Raw genomic sequence first — 13,664 nt, 5'->3', positions numbered from 1 at the left:
CGACGCAGTCAGCAGGGCTCGTGATGGTTCCGGCAAGAGTTCGTCTCCGTAGGGTCAGCCGCGATTCGATCAGCAGGGCTCTCGACTCCGGGATACAACTGCCGAGCTGTGGTGGGGTCGCCCCAGATATAGGTCTGGAGCCCTTTGATGTCCGGACCTATGCGCCCGAGGGGGCGGAGTGGCCGGGTGGAGGTGGCCAGACGCCCAGCAGGGGAGGCGCCAGGCCCATGGGAGTTTGCAGGGTGATCACACCTCGAGAGGGGAGGACAGTTGGGGGTCCCATCGATACTGTCCTCCGCCGGGGCGATGAATGGTTCCTGCGGCACCCCCTGGCCAGTTCGTGGTGCCTCGATGTCGGGGCTTCGTTGGGGTCGAGGCTGGGTTGAGCGGGGTCGCGCCGGCTGGGGCACGGTGTGACGTGGATGCCAACAAGATGGCGGAGCCACGAGGCGTATGCGACCACGTGTAGCTCCGGGTGAAGGGCCTTGGTGCAGTCCAGACGGGTGGCCCGTGACGGCCGGGGCGGGGAACGGCCACAATCCAGGGGGTTAAGGACCACGCCACGAGGCCAGGTCCAACAGGCGTCCCCCCCAGCCGAAGGCATGGAGAGTCACCCATCTCCTTGGGGATTCTCCTCGTCAAGGCGGAAGAAGCGGGACAGGCCGTCGGCGTTGGCGTGGTCATTGCCGGGCCGGTGTTCGACGTCAAAGTCCATCCCTTGTAGCGAGATGGACCATCGCAGCAGCTTGGGGTTCTCGCCCCGCATTCGCATTAACCATTGCAAGGGCCGGTGGTCGGTCTGGACCCGGAAGTGGGCGCCAAAGAGGTAGGGCCGGAGCTTCTTGAGGGCCCACACCACAGCGAAGGCCTCGCGCTCAATAGTGCTCCAGCGTTGCTCCCGGGGCAGTAGTCGCCGGCTGATGAAGGCCACTGGTCTGTCGAGCCCCCTTTCGTCAGTTTGGGAGAGGACGGCCCCGATCCCATACTCGGAGGCGTCCGTCTGTACCACGAACTCCTTCTGGTAGTCCGGGGCTTGCAGCACCGGAGCAGTACACATGGCCGTTTTGAGGGTGTCGAAGGCTGTTTGGCAGCGGGGTGTCCAGTGTACCTTCTTGGGCTGTTTTTTGGACGTTAACTCTGTGAGGGGGCCAACAATGCTCCCATAGTCCCGGATAAACCGCCGGTAGTATCCGGTGAGGCCCAGGAAGGCCCGGACAGCGGTCTGGGTAGTGGGGGGTTCCCAGGTCTGGATGGCATCTATCTTCGCTTGGAGGGGGGCCACCTGCCCGCTCCCCACTTGATGGCCCAGGTAGGTCACGGATCCGTGGCCGATTTGGCATTTGCTGGCCTTGATTGTGAGCCCGGCCCGCTGGAGGGCGGCCAGGACGGCCTCCAGGTGGAGGAGGTGCTCGGCCCAGTGGTTGCTCTACACGGCAATGTCATCTAAGTAGGCCGCGCTGAAGGCCTCAAGCCCGGCCAAAACCTTGTTCACCAGTCTTTGGAAGGTGGCCGGGGCGTTCTTCATTCCGAAGGGCATCACCCGAAAGTGGTAATGCCCATCCGGAGTCGAAAAGGCGGATCTTTCTTGGGCGCCGGGGGTGAGCTGGATTTGCCAGTACCCGGCGGTGAGGTCCAGCGTGCTCAAGTAGCGAGCGGCCCCTAGGCGGTCGATCAGTTCGTCGGCCCGGGGTATCGGGTGTGCGTCCGTCTTGGTTACTACATTCAGGGCTCGGTAGTCCACGCAGAATCGCAACTCCGGGGGGTGACCGGGAGCTGCGGCCTTGGGCACCAGGACGACAGGGCTGGCCCACGGGCTGTCGGAAGGCTCGATGACCCCCAGGGCCAGCATCTTCGCTACTTCGGCCTGGATGCAGGCCCGCACTCGGTCAGGCACCCGGTAGGCTCTGTGTCGTATGGGGGGGTTCTCCCCGGTGTCGACGTCGTGGACGCACCAGTGGGTCACCCCCGGGGTGAGAGAGAAGAGGGCTGCGTAGTCCCGCAGTAATCGCTGGCAGTCGTTGCGCTGCTCCGGGGTCAGGGACGAGGCGAGTTGGACCCCTTCGATCGATCCATCGTGACTGTCGGATTGCAAGAGGTCGGGCAAGGGCTCGGAGTCGTCCTCGCTCCCCTCGTCGGTCGCCAGCAGCAGGCTCAGTTCGGTCCGGGCGAAGTGGGGTTTTAGCCTGTTCGCATGTAGGACCCGGAGGGGGTTCCGGGGGGACTCCAGATCGACCAGGTAGGTGACGGGACTTTTCTTCTCCACCACCTTGAAGGGCCCGGTCCACTTGTCCTGGAGGGCGCCGGGTTCGACCGGGGCCATGACCCATACTTTCTGACCTGGCTCGAATTCTACCGTAGAAGTGTTGCGATCGTACCACCGCTTCATGTCCTCCTGGCTGGCCTCGAGGTTGGCTTCGGCTATGGCTCGGAACTTGCGGGTCTGGTTTCGGAGGGTCAGGAGGTATCGGTAGACGTCAGGAGGGGCGCCTCGGGGCTTCATCTCCCAGCCCTCCTTGACCAGGCTGAGTGGTCCGCGGACCGGGTGCCCATACAATAGTTCAAACGGGCTGAACCCCAGGGACTTCTGCGGGACCTCCCGATAGGCAAACAGGAGGCAGGGCAGCAGGACATCCCATTTCCGCCTGAGGGGTTCTTCCAGGCCCTGGATCATCCCTTTCAATGTTCGGTTGAACCGCTCAACCAGCCCGTTCCCCTGAGGGTGATATGGGGTCGTGAACTTGTATGTGACCCCGCATTGTTGCCACAGGGACCGCATGTACCTGGAGATAAAGTTCGTGCCACGGTCGCTCACCACTTCGCTGGGGAATCCCACTCGGGAGAAGATCCCCATCAAGGCCCGGCCTACCACAGGGGCCGTTATAGTTCCGAGCGGGACCGCCTCCGGGTACCTGGTGGCGTGGTCCACGAGGACCAGGATGAAGCGGTGGCCCAGGGCGGTTTGGGGGTCCAGGGGTCCCACAATGTCGATTCCGACTCGTTCAAACGGGGTGCTGACGGCGGGAAAGGGCTGGAGGGGGGCCTTGACCCGACCCCCCGTCTTTCCGCTGGCTTGGCAGGTCTGGCAGGACCGGCAGTGGTTGTCCACATCTCTCCGCATCCGAGGCCAGTAGAAGTGGGTCACCAGACGACTGTACGTTTTGTCTTGCCCCAAGTGTCCGGCGAGGGGCACATCATGGGCCAGGTTGAGAAGGAACTCCCGGAAGCGGAGGGGGACCACCAACACGCGGCCGGCCCCGAGTTCTGCCACTTTCTGTTCACTGTACAACAGGCCCTCGGCCCAGTAGATCCAGTGGGTGCCGGTCTGGTCACCGTTGGCTTGCGCGGTCGCCTGCTGTCGGACCCCTTCGAGAGAGGGACAGGACTGTTGCTCTTGCTGGAACTGCTCTCGGGTGGGGCCCCCTTCATGTTGCCATTGCGTCAGTTCTGGTAGGGCGCTCGGAGAAGCCATCTCTTCGGGGGAGGATTCGCTGGGCCCGGGGTCGGTGTCCGCCTCCTCCTCGCTGCTGGCGGGAGGGGGTGTGAGCCCCTCGGGTCGGGCCGTCCCGGAGGTCGAGGAGGAGCGGGGGGCCTGGGCGGTCATGGACCGGGTGACGGCGCAGGCCCAATCAGCCAGTCCCAACATTCGGAGGTGCTCTCGTCGTTCTACTTGAGCCCAGGGGGAACTCTCCAAGTCGTTCCCCAGGAGGCAGTCGACCGGGGCGTCGTCGCGCACCGTCACCTTCAGCAGGCCCGTCACCCCTCCCCACTCGAAGGGGACCAGGGCCATCTGGCATAGGCTTTCACTGTTGTCGGCCGTCCGCACAGGGCACAGCACATTCGGTAGAATCTGTTCAGGGGTCACCAGGTGGCAGCGGACAGCGGTGATACTGGCGCCGGTGTCGCGAAGGGCTTCGGCCCGTTGTCCATTGACCGTGACCTGCTGCCGGTACTTCTGGGTGTTGGTTGGGATGGGGGTGCAGGGTACCATCTCTCGGCTACCCAGGCAGACCAGGGACATGGCTGCCGGCTCCCACTCAGTGTTTTCTCGGTCGAGGGCCTCTTCTTCCTCCTCTCCCCCCAAGGCGGCGGCTGTCAGCTGCCGGGGCGGGGGCCCGCCGGCCCCGTTTCTTCGGTTCAGGGGGCAGGCCGGGTCGCTGGCAAAGTGTCCGGTTTGTTGGCAGCCATAGCAGGTCACTGGTGGCCGTGGTCCGGGTCGGGCCGGGCCCACCCTTCGCGCTAGGCTCGGGGAGAGATGTGGCTGCGGTGGCCCTCGAGGGGGGCTCCTGGGGGCCCCAGCGGGAGGGTCTCGGTTCCTGTTCGGCCCTCCCCCCCCACCGCGCTGGCGTGGGGGTCCGTTGGGGTTCCTCTGGTACTCCCCCATTGAGCTCCGGGGGACCCGGGAGTTGACCCATCGATCGGCCTCGACGGCAAGTTTTCGCGGGTCGGTCATTTTGCTGTCGAGGAGGTGCTGTCTCAGTTCCACGAAGCAATTATTGGAAAGGTGTTCCCAGACGATGAGGTCGACCAGTTGTCCGTAGGTGGTTACTTTGCTGCCTTTGATCCACCCTTCTAGGGCCCGACTGAAAAAGTCCACATATTCCACCCATGTGGTACCCGGGATTTTCTTGCAGTCTCGGAACCGCTGGCGGTACATCTCCGCTGTTAGCCCGTATCGGGTGAGCAGGGCCTCCTTCATGTGATCGTAGGAGGTCATCACCTCCTCCGGTAGCTGGAGCAGCGTGTCCCGCCCTTCACTCAGGAATCGCCCCCACAGGCCTGCGCCCCAGTCTTTTCGGGGCACCCGATGGGAGGTCATGGCCACCTCGTAGGCCTTGAACCATTGTTGGATATCGTCATTCTTGTAATACTCCTTGACGACCTCCTTCGGGATATGCACCTTGGCCTCGGGGGGCGGTAGAGTGTCTCTAGTACTGGGGGTGTTGGTCCCTCCGTTCTTGGCCTTGATCTCGAGCTCCTTGAGACTGCGCTCGTGCTCAAGAGTTAGTTTCTTTTCCTCCAACTCCCGGTGTCGTCTCTTCTCTTCTATTTCTTCTTGAAGGCGTAGCTGCTCGAGGGCCAGTTTCTTTTCTGCCAGCTGGAGTTCGCCGTCCAGCCGCAGTCGGGCGAGCTCTAGTTCGTGGCTCCGGACCTTTTCCCGCTCTCGTATTTCTTCCTCGGAGAGGCCGGTTTCTAGGCTCTTTCTTCCTCCGGTTGCCGGGGTCAGTGCGGTTGCTGTGGTCTCCGTCAGGGGCAAGGGCCCTTCTTCCTGGGAGGGGCCTGCCCCAGCCTCCAACCATGCCCTCAGAGCTTTCTGCATCTCTTCCTTGGTACCGAGGCTGGTGGTTGCAATGCCTTTGTCTCTGCAGAACTGTTTTAATTCTTTGTGCGTATATTCTTCCAGCCGTTCGGGCTGGAACTCCATTGTCGCGTTGTTTTCCTGGCTGCTCATGATGCTATTCGTTTGGATGGGTAGCTAGTGGGTACTGGCTGGTACGTACTGCGTTCGGCTCGGATCCCGTCGCTGGCCACCAAATGTTGGAAGGCGGACCCCGAGGAGTCGGTGAGACCACCAAGGGGGGGGGGCCCTCTCACTGCACGAAGTAGCCGAGCGCTGCCGAGAAGTCTCCTGAGAGATCCTTCTCCTATCCCGTACTAGCCCAGTAACACCACCACACCGGACTCAAGGAGGTTGTCTCAAGACAAGCAATTCTTTATCATCAATAAAAGGTTACGAGTTCAATATTTACACGAAGGGATCGAGGGATCCACCAAAAATCTCAATGTCTCTTTGGAAGGGTAGGGGTAGCGGGACAGTCTTTGGCAGGAATGTGGTACGAGGGTACCTGGGGCCCAGTTCTTATCCTCACGCTGGAGGACCTCCGATCTCGGAGGGGTCGAGCCGCGACGGCGTCAGCAGGGCTCTGGCGTACAGTTCGTGGAGAGCCGCGATTCAATCAGCAGGGCTCTCAAGATGGTCTCTGTTCAGCTCGAGCCGCGACGTCGTCAGCAGGGCTCCGAGGAAGGTTCCAGCGAGGTTGGGCCGCGACGGCGTCTGCAGGGCCCCGATGTTCCAGGTGGTTCAGAAAAGGGTTCACAGGAGGGAGCCGCGACGCAGTCAGCAGGGCTCGTGATGGTTCCGGCAAGAGTTCGTCTCCGTAGGGTCTGCCGCGATTCGATCAGCAGGGCTCTCGACTCCGGGATACAACTGCCGAGCTGTGGTGGGGTCGCCCCAGATATAGGTCTGGAGCCCTTTGATGTCCGGACCTATGCGCCCGAGGGGGCGGAGTGGCCGGGTGGAGGTGGCCAGACGCCCAGCAGGGGAGGCGCCAGGCCCATGGGAGTTTGCAGGGTGATCACACCTCGAGAGGGGAGGACAGTTGGGGGTCCCATCGATACTGTCCTCCGCCGGGGCGATGAATGGTTCCTGCGGCACCCCCTGGCCAGTTCGTGGTGCCTCGATGTCGGGGCTTCGTTGGGGTCGAGGCTGGGTTGAGCGGGGTCGCGCCGGCTGGGGCACGGTGTGACGTGGATGCCAACAAGATGGCGGAGCCACGAGGCGTATGCGACCACGTGTAGCTCCGGGTGAAGGGCCTTGGTGCAGTCCAGACGGGTGGCCCGTGACGGCCGGGGCGGGGAACGGCCACAATCCAGGGGGTTAAGGACCACGCCACGAGGCCAGGTCCAACACAGGGTGTGAGGGCAGTGGGCTCGGCGAGTCCAGCTGGTCAGAGAGGCTTATAAGCAGCATGTGAGGACACATGGGTTCTGGGACTCCAGCTGGTCAGAGAGGCCTATAAGCAGCACATTAGTGTGTTTGGGCTCTGGGAGTACAGCTAGTCAGAGAGGTCTACAAGCAGCGCGTGAGAGCATGTGAGCTTTGGGAGTCCAGCTGTCCAGAAAGGCCTACAAGCAGCACATGAGAGTATGGGGGCTCTGGGAGTCCATCTGGTCAGAGGGTTATAAGCAGGGCATGAGAGCGCACAGGGTCTGGGAGTCCAGCAGGCCAGAGAGGCCTGCTAGCAGTGCATAAGAGTATGTGTGTTTTGGGAGTCCAGCTGGTCAGAGAGGCCTACAAGCAGCGCATGAGAGTATGTGGGTTCTGGGAGTCCATCTGGTCAGAGGGTTATAAGCAGCGCATGAGAACGCGTAGGCTCTGAGAGTCCAGCTGGTCAGAGAGGCCTACAAGCAGCGCATGAGAGTATGTGGGCTCTGGGAGTCCAGCTGGTCAGAGGCATTCAAGCAGCGCAGAGAGTATGTGGGTTCTGGGAGTCCAGCTGGTCAGTGAGGTCAACAAGCAGCGCATGAGAGTATGTGGGCTCTGGGAATCCATCTGGTCAGAGAGGCCTACAAGCAGCACATGAGAGTATGTGGGCTCTGGGAGTCCATCTGGTCAGAGAGGCCTACTAGCAGCGCATGCAAAACCCACAGGTTGATGGAGTCCGTTTGGTCAGAGAATCCTACAAGCAGCGTGTACGGGCACGTGGGCGCTGGGAGTCCATTTGGTCAGAGAGTCCTACAAGCAGAGCATAAGGGCGCATGGACTTTGAGAGTCCAGCTGGTCAGAGAGCCCCACAAGCAGCGCATGAGTGCACGTGGACTCTGGGAGTCCAGCTGGTCAAAGAGCCCCACAAGCAGCGTGTGAGAGCACGTGGACTCTGGGAGTTCAGCTGGTCAGAGAGGCCTATAAGCAGGGTGTGAGGGCAGTGGGCTCGGCGAGTCCAGCTGGTCAGAGAGGCCTATAAGCAGCATGTGAGGACACATGGGTTCTGGGAGTCCAGCTGGTCAGAGAGACCTAGAAGCAGCGCATGAGAGTATGTGGGTTCTGGGAGTCCAGCTGGTCGGAGAGGCCTACAAGCAGCACATGAGGGTATGTGGGTTCTGGGAGTCTAGCTGGTCAGAGAGGCCTAAAAGCAGTGCATGAGAGTATGTGGGCTCTGGGATTCTATCTAGTCAGAGAGGCCTACAAGCAGCGCATGAGAGCACGTAGGCTCTGGGAGTCCATCTAATCAGAGAGGCCTACAAGTAGTGCATGAGAGTATGTGGGTTCTGGGAATTCTGCTGGTCAGAGAGGTCTGCAAGCAGCACATGAGATTTTGTGGGCTCCGGGAGTCCAGCTGGTCAGAGAGGCCTACAAGCAGTGCATGAGGGCACATGGGCTCTGGGAGTCCAGCTGGTCAGAGAGGCCCATAAGCAGCGTGTGAATGCATGTGGGTTCTGGGAGTCCAGCTGGTCAAAGAGGCCTACAAATAGCGTGTGATGGCACATGGACTCTGAGAGTCCAGCTGGTCAGAGAGCCCCACAAGCAGCACGTGAGGGCATTTGGGATCTGGGAGTCCAGCTGGTCAGAGAGGCCTACAAGCAGTGTGTGAGAGTAGGTGGGTTCTGGGAGTCCAGCTGGTCGGAGAGGCCTACAAGCAGCACATGAGGGTATGTGGGTTCTGGGAGTCTAGCTGGTCAGAGAGGCCTAAAAGCAGCGCATGAGAGTATGTGGGCTCTGGGATTCTATCTAGTCAGAGAGGCCTACAAGCAGCGCGTGAGGGCACGTAGGCTCTGGGAGTCCAGCTGGTCAGAGAGGCCTACAAGCAGTGTGTGGGAGTATGTGGGTTCTGGGAGTCCAGCTAGTCAGAGAGTCCTACAAGCAGCGAATGAGAGTGTCTGGGCTCTGGGAGTCCATTTGGTCAGAGAGGCTTATCAGCAGCGCATGAGAGCGCATAGGCTCTGGGAGTCCAGCTGGCCACAGCGCATGGAAAGCCCACAGCTTAATGGAGTCCATTTGGTCAGAGAATCCTAAAAGCAGCACATGGACTCTGAGAGCCCAGCTGGCCAGAGAGGCCTACAAGCAGAGCATGAGAGTATGTGGGCTCTGGGAGTCCATCTGGTCGGAGAGGCCTACAAGCAGCGCATGAGAGTATGTGTGTTCTGGGAGTCCAGCTGGTCAGAGACCTACAAGCAGCTCGTAAGGGCACATGGACTCTGAGACTCCAGCTGGTCAGAGAGCCCCACAGGCAGCGCGTTAGTGCACGTGGACTCTGGGAGTCCAGCTGGCCAGAGAGCCCCACAAGCAGTGCGTGAGAGCACGTGGACTCTGGGAGTCCAGCTGGTCAGAGAGGCCTACAAGCAGTGCGTGAGAGTATGTGGTTTCTGGGAGTCCAGCTAGTCAGAGAGGCCTACAAGCAGTGCGTGAGAGTATGCGGGGTCTGGGAGTCCAGCTGGTCAGAGAGCCCCACAAGCAGCGCATTAGTGCACGTGGACTCTGGGAGTCCAGCTGGTCAGAGAGCCACACAAGCAGTGCGTGAGAGCACGTGGACTTTGGGAGTCCAGCTGGTCAGAGAGGCCTACAAGCAGTGCGTGAGAGTATGTGGTTTCTGGGAGTCCAGCTAGTCAGAGAGGCCTACAAGCAGTGCGTGAGAGTATGTGGTTTCTTGGAGTCCAGCTGGTCAAAGAGGCCTACAAGTAGTGTGTGATGGCACATGGACTCTGAGAGTCCAGCTGGTCAGAGGGCCCCACAAGCAGCGCGTGAGGGCACGTGGGTTCTGAGAGTGCAGCTGGTCAGAGAGGCCTACCAGCAGTGCGTGAGAGTATGTGGGTTCTGGGAGTCCAGCTAGTCAGAGAGGCCTACAAGCAGCGAATGAGAGTGTCTGGGCTCTGGGAGTCCATCTGGTCAGAGAGGCTTATCAGCAGCGCATGAGAGCGCATAGGCTCTGGGAGTCCAGCTGGCCACAGCGCATGGAAAGCCCACACGTTAATGGAGTCCATTTGGTCAGAGAATCCTAAAAGCAGCACATGGACTCTGAGAGTCCAGCTGGCCAGAGAGGCCTACAAGCAGCGCATGAGAGTATGTGTGTTCTGGGAGTCCAGCTGGTCAGAGACCTACAAGCAGCTCGTAAGGGCAGATGGACTCTGAGACTCCAGGTGGTCAGAGAGCCCCACAAGCAGCGTGTGAGGGCACGTGGGTTCTGAGTGTGCAGATGTTTAGAGAGGCCTACCAGCAGTGCGTGAGAGCACGTGGACTCTGGGAGTCCAGCTGGTCAGAGAGCCCCACAAGCAGCGCATTAGTGCACGTGGACTCTGGGAGTCCAGCTGGTCAGAGAGCCACACAAGCAGTGCGTGAGAGCACGTGGACTCTGGGAGTCCAGCTGGTCAGAGAGGCCTACAAGCAGCGAATGAGAGTGTCTGGGCTCTGGGAGTCCATCTGGTCAGAGAGGCTTATCAGCAGCACATGAGAGCGCATAGGCTCTGGGAGTCCAGCTGGCCCAGCGCATGGAAAGCCCACAGCTTAATGGAGTCCTATTGGTCAGAGAATACTACAAGCAGCTCGTGACAGCACATGTAATCTGAGAGTCCAGCTGGCCAGAGAGGCCTACAAGCAGCGCATGATGGCATGTGGGTTCTAGGATTCCAGCTGGTCAGAGAGGCCTACAAGCAGTGCATGAGAGTATGTGGGTTCTGGGAGTCCAGCTGGTCAGAGAGCCCCACAAGCAATGCATGAGGGCACGTGGGCTCTGGGAGTCCAGCTGGTCAGAGTGGCCTACAAGCAGTGCATGAGAGTATGTGGGTTCTGGGAGTCCAGCTGGTCAGAGAGCCCCACAAGCAATGCATGAGGGCACGTGGGCTCTGGGAGTCCAGCGGGTCAGAGAGCCCCACAAGCAGTGCATGAGGGCACGTGGGCTCTGGGAGTCCAGCGGGTCAGAGTTACCTACAAGCAGTGCATGAGGGCACGTGGGCTCCGAGAGTCCAGCGGGTCAGAGAGCCCCACAAGCAATGCATGAGGGCACGTGGGCTCTGGGAGTCCAGCGGGTCAGAGTCACCTACAAGCAGCGCGTGAGGGCACGTGGGCTCTGGGAGTCCAGCGGGTCAGAGAGCCCCACAAGCAGTGCATGAGGGCACGTGGGCTCTGGGAGTCCAGCGGGTCAGAGTTACCTACAAGCAGTGCATGAGGGCACGTGGGCTCCGAGAGTCCAGCGGGTCAGAGAGCCCCACAAGCAATGCATGAGGGCACGTGGGCTCTGGGAGTCCAGCGGGTCAGAGAGCCCCACAAGCAGTGCATGAGGGCACGTGGGCTCTGGGAGTCCAGCGGGTCAGAGTTACCTACAAGCAGTGCATGAGGGCACGTGGGCTCCGAGAGTCCAGCGGGTCAGAGAGCCCCACAAGCAGCGCGTCCAGGGTGTCTTGCTGATATTACCTTGTCCTTTGTGGTTCACGTCTTTGACGTCCAGAGCTTTCTTTATCAGACTGTGCAGGAAATCACTCTCTGCCGCCACCCTGAAAAATAATGAAAGGCGTCAGGCCCGGTGCCAGCCCAGGGCTGCTGCTGATGGGTGCCCGGTGGCAGTGATGGAGCAACCCGGCAGACATGGATGGCTTTTTAATGCTTGTACTGAGAGCAGCGAGCCCCGCGCCTCTCTCCGGCCCTCATTTCATCTCCACTGGTCTTATTTATTCATTAAAGTGCCCGGGAGCTGCAGGGTCATTTCTCATACGGGCTCAGATAGGACACCGGGCAGTGTGTGTTCAGCACTCTTCCTCCCTCAGGCCCCCTCGGTGTCTGTCTCTCTCACCTCTCCTCTCTCTTCTCCTAACCATACTCTCTTCTCTTACTTTCTTTCACTCCCTCTCACCTTCCAGGGCCTTCCTTTTGTAATCACATTTATAAGGCATCATACAGGCGGCCACACTGAAACAATGAAAAAGGCAAATGGCTCTCAGCTATAAACAGGCCTACAGAGGTCAAAGAGCGCTAGTTTGTAGAATTACTCAATTTGATCAAAATTAATCATAAATGATGTGTTTGCAATGAGCCAAATCTTTTGATCTTCGTTGAGTTACTGTCACCCTTTTTCTTTTCCCTGAATATTCTGCTCTCATTCTTGGATCGCCCTTTTTTCTGTTCTCCAAAATCCATCACTTGCTTTTCTAAGTCCTTCCTGGCTTCAGCCTTTTGTGTTGATTTATTGCTCTTTTTAAACTCGTGTCCTTTCATACCGGCCTCTCTAACCACAATGTGCTCCTAAATGTTCTCTCTCACTTGGCTACCTTTGGTGAAAAATCCACCAGGTTTGCACCCAGGGAATGTTTGTTAATGGGTCAGGCTATTGGGCGTGGTGGGCGGCTGTGTGCAGCCACACACCAGCCATCACACAACTCCATTGGGAGCGGTGGAAGAGGTCCGGTGGCCAGCCCCCCAAAATTTAGGAGGAATCGGATCATGTGGGGAGCCTGAAGCTGAACTTGCTGGAGCTCCAGCTGCTCTCCTGTCGAGTGGCCCAGATGCAGCAGGACCCCATGGTCACCCCAAGCCACTGACAGAGAGGAGCATCTCAACAAACAGGACAGGACATTCAGACCAGCCATCCAGGAAGGGCTGTGGGGCTGAGGAACCCAATGAATTACAGATGGTATTTATTTCAGCAAAGAAGTTGGAAAGTCTCTTGAGAAGGTCTTGAGAAGGTGTGAGAACTGAGATGGCACAATTAGGAGAAGTCCTATGTCTGGATTGTCTGCCTCTACAATTTTGTTAGAAGAACCTTCAGGTTTAGCTGAGACTACCATCCTTCTGTATTTCATCAGCTCCAACTTTAGTTAAATTTTAGCCTTATTGGAATAATCCTCACGCGACACACGGTCCAATTTCTTATATCCCCATTTTACTTTCATTAGGCAGTGGTGTCCCAGGGGCTATGTGTCTGGCCTGTGTAGAGCTAACCCTCCTTAGAGGCACAACTCCACCCAAGGCAGTCTCACCCACAGGGAGGAGCTATTATCGGCATCTTCAGTTTGGCCAAAGGGTGGAGGCCTGCTAATCCAGGACAACTCACTGAGAAACTCTGAGCTCGGACGCTTCAGCTGGGACGATTGACAGCTTACTTGGCCCTGGGGATTGTTGAACACACGTTTGAAGGAAAATGTAATCAAATGATGGACTGTTCAAACCTGGATTAGGGTTTCCCCACACTCAACCAAGTAACCAAGTCCAGTGTATGACCTTTCTGATGTGTAGGGCCAGTAACCTCTTGGACAAGTTCAAGAAAGGAGGTTCCATCGACTCCATTGGTGGTACTACTAGGAAAGCACAGAGTCAATCCATTAGTTGAAATCTCCCAACATCATCAGATTGGTGTGAGATAAAGACATCGGTAACATATAGTCGAGGAAAGAGTTAATAAATGGCTCTGCTGGGCCTGGTGGGCGGTAGCACACCACCCCACTAACAAGGATGGGGCCTGGGTGGTAATAGAGAACCGAAGAATTTCCACGAAAGGAAACTCTGACAATGTAAGTTCCTCACATCAGAAGGTTGAGTTTACCCTGAGCTCGCTCGGTCTCTAGTGACAGGATCTCCTCTTCATCACCTGTTCCCACCTCTTGAAATCCCCAGTTCACCCTAAGCCCATCTAGTCTACTTACTGGCAGAAGGTTGAGTTTCCCCTGAGCTCGCTCGGTCTTCCTAGTGACAGGACCTCCTCTTCATCATCTGTTCCCACCTCTTGAAAGCCCCAGTTCTCTTGGTCTCTCGATCTCACTCTGCCCCGCCCCTCCCCCGACACTAGTTCAGTTTCTCGGTAACTCACATCTGCACAGGGATGAAGTGTTGCTTGTCTTCGTCACTCTCAACCTTCCCCTTGACGATGTCTGTGATGTCCATCACTGCAACAGAAGAAAGGGGT

The 13,664-nt window shown here is 58.7% G+C and overlaps 1 protein-coding gene across 1 annotated transcript in view; it reads right to left on the bottom strand.

The window, feature by feature from the left end:
• LOC146863455 (dedicator of cytokinesis protein 2-like) overlaps nt 1-13,664 on the bottom strand; it is a 2,657,619-nt gene that overhangs the window by 2,159,517 nt on the left and 484,438 nt on the right. Inside the window, exons 11-12 of the mRNA XM_085642885.1 lie at nt 13,569-13,644; nt 11,183-11,262 (exon numbers count right to left, since the gene is read on the bottom strand). Coding sequence (XP_085499011.1) covers nt 11,183-11,262; nt 13,569-13,644 — 156 coding nt within the window. The remainder of the gene's footprint in view (nt 1-11,182; nt 11,263-13,568; nt 13,645-13,664) is intronic.

The sequence above is a fragment of the Triturus cristatus genome, chromosome 2_2, assembly GCF_964204655.1.
Source record: "Triturus cristatus chromosome 2_2, aTriCri1.1, whole genome shotgun sequence".
In the NCBI taxonomy this organism is placed as follows: domain Eukaryota; kingdom Metazoa; phylum Chordata; class Amphibia; order Caudata; family Salamandridae; genus Triturus; species Triturus cristatus.
The sequence above is the reverse complement of the archived record's forward strand: the minus strand, read 5'-3'. Positions and strand labels throughout refer to the sequence as shown.